At 40.5% G+C, this 19,126-nt stretch overlaps 1 protein-coding gene across 1 annotated transcript in view; it reads left to right on the top strand.

Moving 5' to 3' along the window:
• Positions 1-6,762, top strand: part of rerg (RAS-like, estrogen-regulated, growth inhibitor) — a 31,138-nt gene extending 24,376 nt beyond the window's left edge. Inside the window, exons 4-5 of the mRNA XM_041029711.1 lie at positions 3,889-3,962; positions 5,255-6,762. Coding sequence (XP_040885645.1) covers positions 3,889-3,962; positions 5,255-5,665 — 485 coding nt within the window. The 3' untranslated portion in view covers positions 5,666-6,762. The remainder of the gene's footprint in view (positions 1-3,888; positions 3,963-5,254) is intronic.
• Positions 6,763-19,126: the final 12,364 nt, after the last annotated feature.

Below are 19,126 nucleotides of genomic sequence, written 5' to 3'. Positions count from 1 at the left end.
CTGTTGTGAGAAATTCAAGAGCACACTGTTGGCAGAGTCCAACCAGATCCTCTACAGATTTCTGTTCTTTTCACACAGCCATTCTGGATGATAAAAGCATCAAAAAGGTTGAATGACCAAGCAACTGGATTGCATATATTTTGAATTTAACAATAGTGAAGTGTGATTTTTCCATAGTTAGACTTACTACTATACCACTTCACAGGTAGAACAGACACCAGCTGACATGTGGACAATATTGCCAATGCTTACAGTATTCAAATGTGTTAATGTTCAAGTTGTCAAAAAAAAACCTCTGGTTACTTGTATACGCGTATTAGGTGCAAAAATTCAAAATATAAAATTCTGAAAATCCGGGGCATCGAGAAAATAAGGAATTGAGTATTTATTGTAGGTTTTTTTGTTACAAGACAGCAACTACATAGCATTTCTTCTTCCGGGAGCATGTTCGCCATACACTACATTTGGATATCCTGGCTCCAGTAACCAGCAAAATGGTAGCGAAAACACAAATGCAAGCATCAATACATCCCCTCAGAAACGTATGAGTAACATTGCAGATCAGTTTTCTACAGCACAGTGTAAGGAAGAAAGATGAAACTAAGAAACGGGTAAAGAAGGAACCACTAGCAAAAGGAGAGTGGACAGGAATCATAATAATATAATTTTGTCCTCCTCTCCTAACATGTATGTGGTTTACATATTTCCTTTCTGTGATTTATTGCTCAGAGGGTTTACAGTGGGTTTTGCAAATGTATTTGCTAGATAAATGTCATAAGACCATGGTCAAGGTTTTAATTTCCTTAGAGGATTAAATGGACTGAAGCAGATATGAACTCGAGGTGATCCTTACTTGATGCCCTGTTGGTGTTGTCTTTGTGTGCCTCTCTTTCTTCCTAGAACTACTGGGAAAGAAGCCCTTAACACAAACCTGACAACTGATAACATATGAGCTGTACTGTATTACCCTGGTGACCCGTCTGTGCAGTTCTCCTGTACATCTGTGTTTCACTACAGCAAAAATTACATAAAGTATTAAAAAAAATCTCCCCAGACATTACAAGATGAGCAGTTGTATGTCATTCCCTGTAGCACTATGGGAAACAGTAGCTACCCAGGATGCAGATGGCCACAATATTGCAACAGTTATTTCTGTCCCTGTGCACAAGCCTGTTACAGAATCACAATTCCTCTGCCTCAGAGAATTAACTCTGAGTTACTTCCACTGCAGTCTGGCATCACAACAACAACAACTGTGCTTGATATTGCATTACATGTGTACAGTGAAGACATTTCTGGCATGAATATTTGGAAAATTAAGTTACTGCAAGTCAAAAACTATTTTTTTTAGATATCGGACCAGTTCAGGGCAGCATGACCTGATGAGCTAATTGGCTTGTGTTTCCAGTTTTGACACTTTGGATCTGGCGTGACACTTTCTCCTTCTGACTTCTGCCAAAACAGCCTTCAGGCGGTGAGGGGTTTTGAATTATGAGGGATGAATTGCCTGCTGCCAGGAAAATTACTGCTTTTGTTTTTCTCCAAGGCCTTTAGAGAGAATGGTGGGGCTGGTTAAATCACCCTGGCCCTGCCCCCTGTCAGAGTATTTAGCAACAAATACACAGAAGGGTGGACGTGGACAGATTGGGTGCTGTTTGCAGTTGACAGAGTGATGGCTCCTGAAATAGGCTGTCCCATGAGTCGCAGTGTGAGACTCTGGTTCTCCGCCTAAGAGATGCTCCTCTTGCCTCCAGCCAAACAGCTATAAATCGCCACGCTTCTTCCACCTCTGGCTCTCTGTGACATTTCATTTACGTCACAGGATGGAGTTTATCCCCTGGAGAAGTGAGCGCACCTGGGACACAGTGGGGTGGACGTGCAGGGACTGGAGCAACAGCAAAGCTTCAGACCTGCTATTTTAAACTCTCCTGTCACAAAGAATCTGACAGGTCTTATGTATCAAGTTTTTAAACTTCTCACTTCACTAGTGGATACAGCTGGTTAGTTTAATTTACTTTTATCATGTATTCACTTAGTGAGATGGAGATTAACAATTTTTTCTTACTGTGAAACAAGTTACAACTTTAAAATTTCAAAATTAAATTTCATTATCAGTGAGTGGTTGTAAAATTTGTTGCTATGATATTAGTTTAGAAGCAACAAGACAAAGATGTTACCTGACCAGATGCTGGATCGACAACAAGCTTGTGTTTCTGTTGTGGAATATTTATATATCATTATAAGAAATGTATTTCTTGTAAAGAAGTATATACATTTCTTGACTTACTATGCTTGTAAATGGAACAAAGCTTTCTAATACTCTCCCTTCACAAAAGAAGTATGCATCAATAAATGGCAGCAGAAAAGGCAACTCAGAAGCTGAAAGCAGCTGCTGACTGGATTCAGTCAAAAAGCTTTGAGAAAGTGTTGGTTTAAACCCTCTGGTAGAGATGACTGCAAAATCCTGCAGAATCTATTTCTTTACAAGAAGGATTTGCGGGGCTTCAGTGCTCTGTGAGAGGTGTTTACACAGACGGGATTTTTACAAGGGCGCAATTCAGGCAGATAACTCCAGTGCTGTCCAAGGTGGAATTAAAGGTCACGGTCACAGTTCACACCTGTGTTCCTCTGCCAGGAATAAGAAGCTCTTATCCTGCTTTTCAAGCCAACTAGAGGTGAAGCTCAGGTCATTCGAGGTCACTGCAGGAGTCAGCCATCTCCCAGCAACGAGGACAGTCCAACAACCTGCTGGACAAAAAAAACCTGAAGGGCTTGGTTCCAAAATGCAAGATAATGATTTAATGGAAGAGGAACCAAGGGAAATGGACACATGATGTCCTTTTCAAACAATACAGCGTCTGTCTGAGAGCGGCAGACACCAGTGTGTGTCCTTGTTTTGACCTATGATTTAAGCTCCCCACTTTGGGCAAGAAAATGCTCAACCAGTGACTCCAGAAAAAACATGGACAATCAGTGACGTCCGTATCAGACACAGGCAGGCAGTGCGGAGTGCAAAGTTTATCTAGGCCATTTGTGATATGAAAGGACTACAAAGTTAGAGTGTGGTATCGACACCTGGCATCCATTGTGTATTTAATATAAAATTCAAATAAAAGCAGAGCACTCAAGTCCTGCTTGCATTAGCTGATCAGGTATATCAATGTGGTACCACTGTATCAGGACCAGAACCATCAGCCTGTGCAACAGCTCACATCTCATCTCACAGACAACAAGACTGCTGAGTGCAAATACAACACACACACTCAGCACCTGCCATATACATCAATGCTCGCAAAGTCTCTCTCTCACACAAACACATACTGAACAGTATGTCGCTCTATATAGACCAGAATCACTCCTACCCACTCACATGTAATGTTTCATAGTTGAGGTTTCAGTACAAATCTGATTAAAATGATTTGATCCTTGTCTTTTAATTTTGATAATTGCTGGTGAAATATTTACAGATCCTTAAAGTAAGATCACAACAGAAAAATACATAAATTCATTACAAAACAAAGTCTAGATGTATGTAAAATAAAAGCACTACTTGAAAAATGTCCCTATTCTGTGGTAAATTACTTACAGCAGGAATTTCCAGGCTCAAAATAAAAGTTGGCTTTGCCAAGTCACAGTTATAATCAGTCCTCCACACCTACTTCCTGTCCAAAAATCAGCATTGTTACATGCACTGAATAATAAAAGAAAACAGTAGGTGGAATTATATTCCCAGCTTCAATAATGATTTCCAATATCTGCCTACCTGATATCGAATTTACTAATTCTCCTATGTTAGGAGTCAGGTGTCACTATTATCAAATGATGATTCACAATGGATTGAATTTCTAAATAATGCAATAACTCTTTGTTGTCTTCTGTGTGTTACAGAATCCACATATCGGCACCAAGCCAACATTGATGATGAGGTTGTTACCATGGAGATTCTGGACACTGCAGGACAGGTGAGAGAAATTAACCCATTTTTCTGTAATGTTTAGATGATGAAAAAATAATGAAAACTCAACACACGGGACTAAATAATAATAATAATAATAATAATAATAATAAATAATAATAAATAATTTCAGAGGGCACACTGGAGATGGAAAGAGCTGACACACACTGCAAAAACAATCCATACTTTATACTGAGATCTGGGATGGCTGCACTCAATGCAGTCCACCTTCAGGATGCTCAGTTATCAGGTCCCCCTTGCTGCCTTTACTGAAGCTTTTCGACACTTTGGAAAGACACATGTTGGAAGAATTGTAGAAGTGAATTCAAGACTGAATGGCACTTAAAGATGGTCATTTCCTGCAGTTTGACAGAAACATGGCCATGAGGGAGAGCTTGTGCAAGTCCTCGGGCTGAAGATAAATATGCTGCAGTGCTGCGTAGGTGTTCTGCTGGCAGCTGATTTCCCCTGCGACACTTCAGTCAAGTCATCTCTCTCTCTCATTACATTGTAGTCTATTTTCAGGGGGCATTAGGATGAGGTCTGAATGTTTCCAGACATGGCTGCAATGGATGTCAGACCTCTCCTGGCTCTGACTGTATCAAAGCACGGTGCTGACTCTATCATGATTTGTGGAGGTGGAGTCTTCTTGGTAGCTCATAAATTCCAGGTTCAAAAGCCGGTCAGGTACACAAACGTCAGACTCTCTCGTCTGTCTTCTGGAGGAATGTGGTATTTTTTAAGTTTCCTCAACCAATACCCATGAGATCAGAATCTGTGTGCCTCCCTCCAGGTCCGCCACATGCACAGTTAAGTCTTGTTACAACCCGATGCGCTGTTTCTGCTTTCACATAATCAAATTAGAAGCACATGCCTGAATGATCACGTTCCTCAGATGGCTGCGGAATTAAATTTCTAGCTTAAGCAGGTGTGGGAGAGCAGCGAGAAAGAGTAAGGAACTGAACACAAATGATTCTCCACAAAGCAATTAAACGTCTTACATGGCTGAAAACTGCCAAGAATATACATGTTTTTTTTTATGTTCAAACCCAAACGGGCATAAGAAGACAAAGCACACAGGGACTGAAAATACTTGTTTTAAACTGTCAGCAATGAAAGAGCTAGTAAGAAAAATCCTTTTTTTTAACTTGACAATTTGATGATATTCTCATCAAATTCTTGACAAGTAAGTAAATACTAGATTTTTCCAAAAATGCTGACCTATTCCTTTAAGAATCTTCAAATTTTGAGTTTAAGTTACACTCAGAGTTCATCCTCAAATTTTTCTGTCGATTTCAGGAGGACATACAGCAGAAGGAGGGTCACATGCGTTGGGGTGACGGATTCGTTATCGTGTATGACATCACAGACCGGGGAAGCTTCGAGGAGGTGGCCCCGCTCCGGAGTCTCCTAGAGGAGGTGAAGAAGCCGAAGAATGTCCCTCTGGTCCTGGTGGGCAACAAGTCGGACCTGGACCACGTCAGGCAGGTTGGCACAGAGGAAGGCGAGCGGCTAGCAGCTGAAATGGCATGCGCCTTCTACGAGTGCTCCGCGTGTGCCGACGAGGGTGGCGCGGTCGCAGAGGCTTTTCACGAGCTCTGCCGCGAGGTGAGGCGCCGCAAGGCCGTACAGGGCAAGGCCAGACGCCGCAGCTCCACCACTCACGTCAAACAGGCCATCAACAAGATGCTGACCAAGATCAGCAGCTAGGGAAGAGCCACACCACTGTCTGATGACACAGGAACAAAAGATTTTATGTAAATGTTTCAAACAATTTTTAGCTCCAAAATGGACAAAAACGGACTGATTTGATGTGAAATGTGTTCTTTACTTATTATGTGATCATTTTCCAAAAAAAGATCCCAAGTGCAATGTCATTCTTCATTCTGGAAAAAGTAAATGATGTTGTCACTGGGAGCCTTAACAGATTATTCCTCATCCAAACATTTGAGCTCATTTGGATCAAAGTAATCCTGGATACTGGTGAGATGGGAAGGGTTACCCGATGAATCATTAATAAGGTGAGGTTCGCAACTTTTTTCCTCTCATCCTCTCATTTAATTCTCTTTAAATCAATAAATAAGCCAGAGGGCAGTCTGAAAATTATGCATGCGAGCTGTCTCATTTAGCATGCGAAGAATCCAAGCATTTTCTTATGAGGAGATCCGTAGCTCCTCTCTGTATCTTGTCTGTAGGGGGGATATTGTGATGTGCTTCATCCCACGTGTCTTACTGTTCTGTCAGCAAAGAAAAATAAGATCAGAGAACTACTATTAGATGAAATTAGAGCCACTGTCCTAAACCCGTGTCAACCCTAGAAAAATCCCCAGAGCTGTCAATGCCTGTCCTTCAAACAAGCCTAGCAACAAAGTTCACAATGTTCTGTTGACATTAAGTGCGCTGCGCCGGACTGTGGCTCCCTGTGTTTGTCCATGACATGAGAACTCAAGATCCTTTCCTCAAGGAACGGAAGCACAGGTTCAGAACATGTCAAGGCTAATGAGTGAACATTTTAGCTGTTTTCTCCAAATCTACGATGAGAAGCAGTCTGCCGTCCATCCTAACCTGCCACATTCCAGGGATGCTCTTCATGGCTGTAATGTTAATACTGTAAACTACAGTATGTTTGATATAGTATATTGCCTTACGCACTGCTGTGTCTTAGGTGTGTACAGAACCCAAAGGCATCTACAGTAGGTGATACTGTAATTATTGAAATGTAATATCTCTGTTTCTTTCTCATGTATGTAACCAATCTCTGATCAAAACAACCAGCTGTGCACATGTAATTAAAAACTGAGATTTATCCCAGACTTCTCTTTACGAGTCTATATATTTGGTTGTTACAAGAAATTTGATTCATATGGAAACCTTCAGCCAGACCATTAAATGTCACATTACCATAGTGACACAGTATCTTCAGACCAAACCTAAAGCTTTTATCAAAATTGCAGCTCAGGATTCAGCTCACACTACGCCCATATTAATGTTTATATCTGGACATTTTTCCTTTTGCATGTCAAATTATTCCACAAAACATTAGCGAATAAATAATGAATACTTTTATACTGTAATCACAGAGGAGGCAGAAAATACGAGCTGAGAGCTAGCATTAGTGAAAAGCTTCACAACACGCATTTGGAACAACAAAAATCAGCAACAATCAAAAATGATTTGTTGATGTTTTAATGTATTTTAAGTTGAATTTGTTTGTCAGATTTTTTTCTGGTGCTCTTGAACATTAGCCTTCTAGCTTCTTTCACTTCCTTCCACACACAGTAGCCAAGAAAAAACCAAAGCTTACAGATACCCACTTCTGACAGTGTACAGGGAGCACTAAACACACCCTCGTTATTTCAAATAGATTTCTGACTCAGGAAGAGGACACAAAAGCAGAAACGCCTCACTGTCGGTTGGTTAAAGCAGGGAGGAGCAGCCCAGCTATCTGGCAGATAATTACTAGAGGCAAAAATCCCATAATAACCCGGGAAAGGAGCCACAGTGCTCCTCCTCATCCTGACCAGTTGGAGACTGTAAAAGGGCAATCTCAGGTTTTCCCATCATTGCATTAAGAATTCTGACTGAAGACAGAAAAAAAAAACTCCTAGTTTAGTTGGTGAAGGTAGATTATCCCTGTTAAACAGAGGGAGAAAATCTTGGCCTTTCACCTACAAGATAAAGATGAGTGGATGTGCTGAGACTGGTGTGTTTTTACTTCAGCACTCAGCAGGCTGGTGGGCAAGTCGATCAGCTCCAATCACCCTCAAGCAGTTCTGAATGCCACTGAAGGTTTGACCTTCTGCCGTACTGGTCAAAGGGTCATTCTGCAGATCTGATGACCCAGGTGGCCAATGGTCTCTTTATCCTTTAGTGCAAACTGTGCAACCACATGGCTGAGAGCGCAAACAGACACATACAAAAAAATTCTGATATAAGTAATATCTCTGTAGTGGCCACAGATAATGTGATGATTACATTTCTCCACTACTTCACATTTGCCATGATTAAATTTACAGTTCCATTAGGGTTTTTTTGCCAACTTGAGGAGAGTAAAGATAAGATAAAAACATTCCCATACAGTATGATCCACTCATATAGTTGATATGAGAACTTGCCTGCAATCATTTGCTTATTCACACATCCATCAGACATGGACCAACAATTGTTTTCCTCTGGGGTCATGTTTGTGGCCAACTGTTGATTGTAACTCCAATAAATGCTTTACTATGTTCACCAGCTAGCCACTAACTGCCTGTCATTTAGTCCTGGGCAGGAAGCATGAAGGGCATTAACTGGAGAACTTTAGCTGAAAACAGCAGCTGGAAATTAGACTGATGAGAGGGCTGCAACTGAACCAAAACAGTAAAACTTCTGACTATAAAACCAAAATACTGAGCTGTAAGATGCTAAAATGCTTCATAAAGCAGAAAGAAAGTGCAGAGGCAGGTGATAATTCTCTGTGGATTCATCACTACAAACAACCCCTTTCACAATGACTTATTAATACAAAATTCTGCAAAATTACCATACACAAACAAATGGCCTACAGTGGTCATGCTCTCTTGCTATCACTGGAGAGAGAAGTGACACTCCAGAAAGGGGGGGGGGGGGGGGGGCGATGGCTGAATAAGAGTATGAATCTTCTCCTCAATTTCCTTTCATGTTATAATGCTCTGAAAGTTGGTGCAAAGCGGGGTCGGGAGCTCAAGGCACTGTAGAGACACTCATCAATTTACATGTCTCTGAAGAGAGACACCCACGGCAGTTTTGTCAGAAAGGGGGGCTAGAACTGGGAAGCACAGACACCAGAGGGTGACAGTGGGGAGGGCTGAGGAAATCACTGGGGGGGGATTAAACGGAGAAGCACAGCAGATTGTTCCCACACAGTTCTCATTGCCAGCAGGGTTTTAGCCTCTGGGTGGATGTGACGCAGGGGCATGAAGATGTGTGACTGCAACTTTCTGGGAGTTAACACAGTTCTCATCTCTTAGATCAGTGTAAGATAGAAGGGAGGAGGATGCAGTCAGAGAGAAAATGAGGGTACAAACAGGAGGGGAAGGTGACACTTCTTGACCAGAGGAGGATGAGACATCCAGGGTGTGAGTGCCATCCTTGGTAAAACTTAATTGCAGGCTGGGGCAGAAATATTTCCATCCTGGCTGTGATATGGTTCTCCACACAGATGCCATTTATGTAAGCGGCATTTTAAAACGTAATCAAAGACAAGTAAATCCCCTGCTGACTCCTGGCGGGTGATATATTCCAAAACTGCTAAGTATAAACTACTTTGATTATTGTATGTAACACACAGAAAGCAAGATGAACACAAGATGTTACAGTTTAACAAGGAAGCAGCCCTACGATTTAAAGGATTTACTGACCATCCAGCAGCTAGCTTAGCCTGTGTGACTGCACACACCTCTCCATGAATGCCAACCTCAGAAGTATGGTCACACTCTCTACAGTAACACAGAGGTCATCTGCAAGCTGGCCAAGAACACACAACCTCTTTTGGTAGAGGCTACCGCCTAGCCCATACCACTACAATATGTAAGACTGGCATCAACCCTCCATCAAACTCCCAGCAAGACAAGCAAAGCAAACAAGCAGACACCCAAATGTCAAAGTAAAACAGAGTTCCTAGGATTAGTAAATGTAATGTAAATACTGAATTTGAAATAGTGGTCCTTAACCTAATCGTTAGTGTAAAAAGTAATCACATAACTGTCACACATTACAAAGCTGTGTGTTATTGCTCAATGCTGCTCATGAATGGCTATGGTACAGAGGGGGCTACATACTGATAAAAGCAATAATAGAATCAAAAATTTATTATTAAACCAGGTGGATCAAAACTCTAAATGCCCTTTATGATAATGAACTGAAAATAAAAACAACTTGACCTGGGATAAGCACAGAAAATGAACAGATGGAAGTCTGAATCCCCGGGATGTTGCTCTGAACTCAGTCTACGGTGACATATTATTGAATATCCTGTGTGTAACGTGTCCTGTCAGTACTCACAGATCCTTGCAAACTCAGAAGGCTTTTCCCCACCAGTCTGTCAAGCCGTCCGGCGGGCTGCTGTACGTCCACCTGCTGTAGGTACTGTCCACCTGCGTGTACTCCCATCATGGCCGCGAGCCCTGTGCGCCTCTACAGCGGCAGTGTATGTCAGCCTCCGAAGCACACCAACAAGAAAGCCACAAACTCTAATGAAACCTTTTACTTTTTTTTAACTATAAATGTACACAAGACAGTTTAAAGATATCGACCATACACACTTCAAAACTCAGTACCGAATGCGTTTCCCACGAAGTCTCTTCTCGACCCAGCTGGCGAGGGCAATCGCTAACAAGCTAGCAACATTACATGGCATACTGACTGTTCACTCATTATGCAAGGCTTACTTTCGTTTCATGAGATTACAAAACGATACAAATCCTTTGGTTTGTGACTTTAATACTACACAGTACTTTACAAACTTTAACTTATAACCAGCGTTAGCTTTCTCTCATTAACCTCTATTTTCCTCTCGTTCGCTCGGGAGACGTTAAGTCCCGCCCTCGGGGATTGCGGTAGGTTTGGGTGCTCATCTCTGATTGGCTGCAGTGGATGTGGAAGACAGACACCTGACTAACCAATGTACAACAAAGAAACAGAGGGGAGAAGTTCAAGGGCAGCTCTGAAAAGAGGACATTCTAAACTTCACAAAACTACTAATTTAACCATGTCAGTGAAAATGTTACCATACAAAAGATACTATTGAGCTAGTCCATGTTTTAAAATTCACATTTGTAAACAAACAAAAGTCTTATGGACACAAAATTAGAGTAGGGTGTTACATTTGGAAGTTTGGTCACCTGAGATTACAGATATTTCTACTTCCCACCCTCTTGTCCTCTGACATCTTTTGGTATTGAGTTAGATTGTGTGTAGCTCATGAAAACAGATTCCAGCTTGTGCACCAAGATGCTTGTTGCTGCTTTAAACAGTTGTCTGTCCTTGAGCTGAGAGCGAGGTAGCGTGTGTTTATCATTATGTGAGTTCCAGTCTTTTGTAGCATTGTGTTCAGCTGGAGGAAAATATTCAGCCAACAATCTTGGAAAGCACATAACTATCTGTGCTGATTTTGCCAATATCTCTGGAGGGACACAAAAATCTCTAGAGCGGAAACAATTCCCATATCCTTGCAGAGGCTGATATCCCCATACATCCTGTTTAGATATGCAGTCAGGGGAAAAATTAGCTCTGCAATGATGTCGGCACACTCACGTAAATAACCATGAGAGAGCATTATGACTGACAGACGGGATGACTGAGATAAAAATACAGCACATGATAATCTATTGTTGACAAACAGAGGTAAATCTATCCAAGAAAGTCAATAAAAGAGATTCAGGATGCTCACATGTATAGTATGTTTACTTTTTGTCAACTGTTTTGGAAGCAAACGTGTTCTCAAGACCCTCTTTATGAAATTTTCCATTAAGGCAGAGGAGGGGAAAGAAAAACAGAAAGGAAAGCAACAAAGTTTCATAGCAGAGGAAATGAAAAGCCTGCAGAGAGGGGTAACGTTCCCTCTGTAAACAGGCTGACTCTCCAAAGCTCTTCTCTCCTCCTCAGCCCAATCTCTTACAAACAGCACATACTTCTTCCCTGAGTGGGCTGGCGATACACTGACAAGCTGTTTAAGTTGAACTTGAACAGTTTATTTCCAAAGCGCTACAGTACATCCACTATGAAGGAGAAAAACATCATCGCCTCAAGTTCATCATTCAGTGTCTTTTAAATGTTATGGAGTATCCAGTCTGTGGAGGAGTTAGAGTTTCATTGGCTTCAGGCTGCTTTTCAACAATAACTGTCAAAATCTCTGTATAAAACTTTTACACATGAATCAATGAATCTGCAAAAGATCCATTAATTTAATGAGATGTAATTGTTTGAAACAATTTTTATAGAACCCCAAATTCAAACAGTACTTTTTATGTTTAAATCTTACTTAGGTATCTAAAAGATGTTTGGAAAAACTGCTAAGACTTTTTTTTTTTTACTAATTATGAGGGAAAAAAAGGAAGAAAAACTCAATTTAAACCCAAGTAAACATTCCTTTATTATTTACTATAATTGGAAACTTTACACTTCATATATGTTACACCACATGCTCGTCTGTGGACAGATTTTCATACTACATGTTCAGCTGACCTGCTGTGCCCCGACTAATTAACTGGAAGTGAACAAACTGAACAGTGTCTCCATTGTCTCTAAAATTAGCACCAAATGACACAGTTTTTCCCAGGAAACTTTAATTGCCATCTACTGTGTGTAAAAGTTTCTGTGTGTGTCTGAGTATGAGTGTGTGATTTGGGTGAACTGAAGTCCCATCTCTTCTTTTTCTTTTTCCTTTCTCGTGAAAGGAGAATTTAACTTGTGGCTCAGGAGACAGAGCAAGTTGTCCACTGATCACAGGGTTGGTGGTTCCAGCCCCCAGATCCCCCTTGCCCACACTGAACCCCAAATAACTTCCGATCTTTAGGCCAGTACCTTTGCATGAGAGCTTGTTGTGAGTGTGTATGTGCGTGTGAATGAGAGGCAAACCTGTGACGCTTTTCAGATAAAAGTGTTACATATTTACTGTTTACAACAAGACAACAACATCTTACTCTCTTCCTGTGAGCATAAAGATGAAAACATGGCCACATAGAAATACAACAAACTATGAACCAAAGTAGAGGATTTCCATCTCTCTGTTTCTCTCCCTCTCTCTATCCTTCTGTGCTCTATGAGGCATTGCAGTTGCCATGACAACCAAGGCCCTTCCTTGTTTTAAAGATACTCACTATGGTGACCAAGGCGTTGTTGTACAGCAGCCGGGGTCTGAGAGGGAAAAAAGGGTTTCTTACGCATACACACACACTCAAACACAAGTGTGTTAATGCTGTACACTTACAGGCACGCACACAAAGACCCACCTACACATATGTGCACACGCACCCTTGTTAAATGATGTGAAGAAACCTCTGATGCATGCTGAGACCTTCTGAGACTTATATGAATAAAAGAGAGTGAATGTTAATTATATAGGTGCCACTCCAGCCTTTAAAATTAGTGATCCTGCACAGTGGCACCTTACATCTGCACTATGGAGAGGAAACATCAGCATTTATAAGAAAATACCTTTCATAATACCTTAAAGAACTACAACTTTGTAAAACAATGGCAAAAGATTTCACAGAATCCAGAAGCGGGTCTGATATCAACTTTGTTCTTCTTAAATTCGCGAGGCGCCATGCTACCCACAATCCACACTCGTTAACTGTTTTTGTGATAACGACCTGCGACCCTCAGGCAGCAGCCTTGTAGCTGCAGCTGCATCACAGTGGTGCCAACGTCTCACAGACACTGTACAACCTTGAGCGGGCCATTGTGTCTCAATACTCAATATGTAATTTAATTAGTTTTCTGTTTGTTTTTTTTATTTTTCGGTGCTTCACTTGGAAAAAAGAAAGTTCCCCGTTGCTAAGCAACATTCTTTTGTATTCTTCCTTTTCACATCTACCTGGACAAGTTCATCTAAGTCCACCTCTGTTACTGTTGGGTTAAAGCTGCTCATATGTATTTTTTGGTCAGTGGGGGACAGAAGAATACCCTGATATGTTGTTGCCTTATAAAGCTGAATTGGCTAATACATTAGCACACAACTGCCTTTTTTAAAATGAACAGAGCATATAAAGACATTAGCATTTATTTAGACATGTGTGTGGACATCTGATGAATAGTCACTTTGGTCTAGTTTCCACCGGCTCTTGAGAAAAGTATCTGGGTATTTGGCTGTCTTTATGTTAGTTAACAGACTAATCAACAGAACAGGCTACATCAATGATTTACTTTCCATTTAATCTATGTGTGTGGTCTCTAGTCACACACTTTTCTGGAAAAAAAAATCATTAAGATAAGAGATTAAAGATCATGTCCACAGTTAAAAGGTAGAATGAGGACTGAGATGTAGAAGGATGGTTTTGTTTGGGAGGACAATGCCCCCTGCTGGTTTAATTAATTTATCATGAGAGTGTGTAAGAGCCCTCTGATCTCTGCCCAACACTTCAAGATGTGAAGTTAGGCCACGAACTTGACGATTTCCTTGTCTCAGAACTGATTTATACAGTGTTAGGGACACTATCAAAGAGCTGTTTGTTTTTGACTGGCATGGGGGCTGCAGGCAGGCAGGGACCTGTGGCAGATGAGAGAGATTTGACATTCCACCTTAAGAATGCAAGAAATCACACCAGCAGCAGATTACCATCAGGCTGCCAGTAGTCTGGTATGCAACACATGTCTAAGACTGGGAAACAAATGTGGAGCACAGCACAAACTGTGAGGAAGTCTCAGGTCTAAGGTGACATGGCGGGTCAGAGGTTGACTGATTTTATTGAGATTGACTGACTGAGATTTTAAAGGACAGTACTGAAGCTGAACACTTAGAGGAAGAGAACTGAATCACTTTGCAAAGATAATAATTCTGTATTTTATGTCTCACTTGTTAAATCTGTTGCTGCTGAATGGATTCAGGGTGGCCTGCAGACTAAATCCTTCACATACTGTACAGGCTGTCTTTTCTCCTGCTATTTTGAAGATGACTGACATAAAATATTAGCAGAAATATCTGAGCGCTGATGGCATTGTTTGAAAAGGACCGAGGCGTGTGTGCGTGTGTGTGCAGTGACATATTCCTGCCTGAATGTGTTTCATATTACCTCTGCAACATTAGCGCTTAACACAATTTGAAAGCCCGACATGATGTGGGCAGCAGATGAAAGGCTGAGCTGGAGTCCAGCAGGTTTCCCTCTCTGTGGCCTCGTGTTGCCAGTCAGCTTTTAACGCCCTCAGTTTTCTGCCAAGAGAAATAAAATACAGTAGTAATCCACGATGAAGGGATTTTGGGATTATCACTACATTTTCAGAAAGTTGCGTGTTTCAAACAAGACTTTTTAAAAGTAGAGTAAGAGCCAGGACCTCTCTTGAAGTGACCATAAATGGAGAGAAAATCCTCTCACGTGGAGCTCCGTTGATGACTGATAGAAAGTGGAATCCAAAGCAACAAGTCTAATAAAAGTTGTTACTTTTAATAACAGAAATCTTGACTTTTCGGACAAAAAGAACAAAAGTACAGAAAACAAAATAATCTTAGTACCGATAAATTACAGAAACACATGAGATGCATCACACTTCTCACAAATAAGCAGCCAGACATTAAGATCACATAACGACCGGATTTACACACCTGAGGCACACAAGAGGGGGTTGGTTTTCATGCCACATTTACACCAATATACAGAACGTCAATACACTTAAAAGTACCATACAATACCACCCACCATTCAGCAGAGAGGAAGGGACACAGTGGACTGAAAGATCGGCAAATAAACCCGTGCAATGACATTATTTCTCACATTTACAAATACCGCGTTTTAAAGTGGACTTGGTTTCCTTGCAGTATTAGCTGATGGCAAGTCTCTGTGGCTGCATATTCAATTCAGTGTTAGGCTATGTATCAGTTCAACACACCCACAGGTGAGTCTGTGACTCAACCACGTCTTAACCAAAAGGAAAAACAGAAAGTTAAATGTAGCAGAGTATTGCATTTTCTCCAAATAAAATCCTGTTTGACTGAAATCATGTGATTAAAGACAAGATGGGGTGAAGTGATACAACTCTTGTCCCACAAAGTTTTGTGAAATGAGCATCAACTGTGCACAGAGAACGTTGATGTAGCATCTGTGACGTCAACCGCAGGTTTTAGAGATTCTGAGTTAATACTTAAAGAGAAGTGTGTTTGTGGAGTGACGGAGCAGATGCTTGGATGTTGCAGTAAATCTAGTCTCCGGTTGATGTCACACACACTACACCAGAGTTCTTCTACAATCCACACATCAAATGAAGCAATTTATTCTTCCTTTTCTTGTACAAATAAGCTCTCAGTTTCAGATTTAGTCTACAACACTGCAGCTCGTTTCACAAAATCTTTTCCAGTACTACCACTCTGCAGTCGGTTTCTGCAGAGCACTGCTGAACTTGAGGTAGTTACTAGTAAACTTTGCAGCTCGATTCAGATTGAGTCAAATCAAAAAATATCAGGTGTGTTAAGCTGCTATATAGCAGCCGAGTGAGAGACTTTGTTTGTTCCTAAATTAAAACAAAAAGACAAGCAACTAAACACTTGTGAGAAGCTTAAATCATCTGACATCTGGTCACTGATAATAATCTGACCTAAGAGATGAGCATATATGGCATCAACGAGATCCTCAACTGCATTTTAAACCCAAAGTGCGGTAAAACTGAGAAAAGTGACATCAAAGTTTATCCTTTATCCTGACAGAAGTGCTCGTGATTAAACTGTGTGGTATGATTTCTCTCGATTTTAATTCAAAACCAAATAAACTGTTAATGCTGCGTGCCTCTGTAGGGCAGGACAGGCCACCTCATGTCTTTACAGTTAACAGACACAGTGATCAAAGTTAATATGTCAGTTTATCAGTCACGTCACAGCCATTATTGCGTGGCACATAAGGGATAGTAAATCCTCGTGGTTTGGTTATGGCTTATCACACTGCAGTATTACATACTAAGCGCCAGGCATCTTTACAACAAAGACAAAACAGTATGATTTAACCTGTCGGGGGGTGTCTCACAACGAAATGCTGATTTGGTCCATTTAGACACAGTGTCAAAGGTGATGAAACGCTTGCAACAGTGCTCACTGACAAGACTATGCATCAACTCAGAGATAAAGCTGACTGAAGATCAGAGTTTTACTTTTCCAAACAATCCTCTGGAGGCAGATTTATTACAACCTATGATTGGAGGGAACAAAACAATCACAGGTTTAGCAAAGTTACATGGCAATAAAAGACCATTTGATTGACGCAGACCTCCTAATGTTTGAAGGTGAGCAGGATAATGGGCTGACCATTCTTTTCATTTTGATGCTGTCCACATCAAAAACACAGAGCACAGGTGTGAGTGTCAATCTGCTCTAACATGAGCGGCATGTTTGTTGTTGGTTAACTAGCTCCTCCTGTTTGCTGAAAAAATGTCCGTGTTTGTTAACAGTACTGTGTACAAATGCAAAACCTATTACATGTAGCAACAGCAACTAAACAAGAAGAAACTAGTTATTCACTTACATAGTAACTAGACTAACAGCTGTGATTCCGTAGCTCCACACACTGATGATAAATATTATATTCGCTCCAGAGCAGCTGTTTGTAGAAGTAAAACTACAGTCCTGATCATTGCTATGATCATTGCTATGAGCAGTGTGTATTTTATCAAGCTGATACTCACTGAGCCTTTTTTGTGCAGTGAACAAACAATGCTAGTTTTTTTTTGTTACTGCCAGTGAGACTGGAAGGCAACGCTCCAAATACACGACTTGGGGAAAAAAAAAACAAATACATGGGAGCTTCTCTTAAAGTGTCAAGCTTCTAAGTTTGAGATCCAAATGGGGTAAAACTCATTATTAACATAATTATTGCAAAAATGGGCTGTTCTTTTTTGTGGTAGTATCATCACTAATCATAATGGCAAATTTACAACTTTACACACACACATACACACCCACACACACCACCATAAATTTTGTACAGCTTCATGCATTTGAATAGATTATTATTATTATTATTATTATTATTATTATTATTTAGATAGTTATTATTAGTTATTAGAGTTAGTATTATAAGAATTATGAAAACAACAATAAAAACTTCAAACTTTGGAATCGTGACAGGTCCATTTAAACTACTGCATAATGTTTACAGATTTTCAAGTGTCCTCTTTGTTATACACTGCAGTCAGTAATTTTTTGTCTCTCTCTAAATCAAATGGGAGAACAAAATCATATCACGGCTTATTGAATTAGTAGCACAGATTAATTAATGGAGTCTTGATAATTTCCTGCAAAAGGACCAATTTATAGATTATTAGACTGTGATTGTGCTCTGCATGAAAAGCGACATATATGAGCAATTGTTGCACCGAGGTTGCAGGAAATGTTTTGGGAAAAAATAACCTTATAGGTTCTTGTAATTTCACATTATAACGTTTCCTATAAAATTAAATAATTTGGGGCTAATTGCAAGGAAAACTGAGACAGTGACAATCTTTTCTCATTGAAAGCTACAAAACAGTGTATGGACATTTCATCTTTCGAGAAGTTCTGTAAGGAAATTGCTCTGGAAGTGAATATCTGCTTAGGAATGATACTTCTGAGTTCTGGGTACTAATTCCATTAAGTCATTTCTCAAAACACAGTCTATGTTTTCACTCTAATTTGGATCAAATTTCATCATCCTTCCCAGGAAATTATAAAGAAATTACATCACCAAAACAAAGCATTAGCGTTTTTTTTTTTCTGTCTTTGTAGAATAGTAAAGATCATAAGCTTGTTTTTCTGTTGGAAAATATCACTCTATCACTCTGTGCGTACATTCACCTATGTGCAGTTCCAAAGCAGGATAAATGTTGGAAGAGTAGCAGCTATGGCTGCTACCACTGCAGATTAGAACCACGTGACAAAAAGTCAAAAAAGGATGATGACAAATTATCTGCAATCCCAGCTGACACTGGTCACAAAGAATAAAAGAGAATAAAGATATAAGATTATAAGATAAGATGTGATGTTATACAACTAAACCTTTTCTGTCTCATTGGAAACTGAAGCACATTAAACGTCTCAAAACATTAGGCTACATCCCCACCGTTCGCCTTTAAACACACAGCAGGAGTTCTTATTTTACAAATCTCCCACAAAACTACTCTACAGTGCTATTCACAAAGCACGACACATCAAGAAAAAGAACAATTGCAGGGGAAGATCTGAGCTGGGATGGAAGACGATGGCTGTAAGCCAGTACAGCATTTGAACCTTGTGAAATCACAAGCTCAAGGGTTGGTTCGCTGTGTGATTGTTTTCTTGACCCAGTGCAGAGGGGATTTTCTAAATGTTTTATTAAAAAGCACTTTGGTAATTTTAGGCCAAGGTAGAGGAGTCACTACGTAAACCAATATGTGTCTACAGCACACGGATGTCTGAGAAATGTGGCTGCTGGCGAGATGCTCAAAAGGTCGCTGGTGAACTGTGCGGATTCAGTACATTTCTCATGAGTTAACTGG

Source organism: Toxotes jaculatrix, chromosome 22, assembly GCF_017976425.1.
Source record: "Toxotes jaculatrix isolate fToxJac2 chromosome 22, fToxJac2.pri, whole genome shotgun sequence".
In the NCBI taxonomy this organism is placed as follows: Eukaryota; Metazoa; Chordata; class Actinopteri; family Toxotidae; genus Toxotes; species Toxotes jaculatrix.
This window is presented reverse-complemented; position numbering and strand designations above follow the sequence as displayed.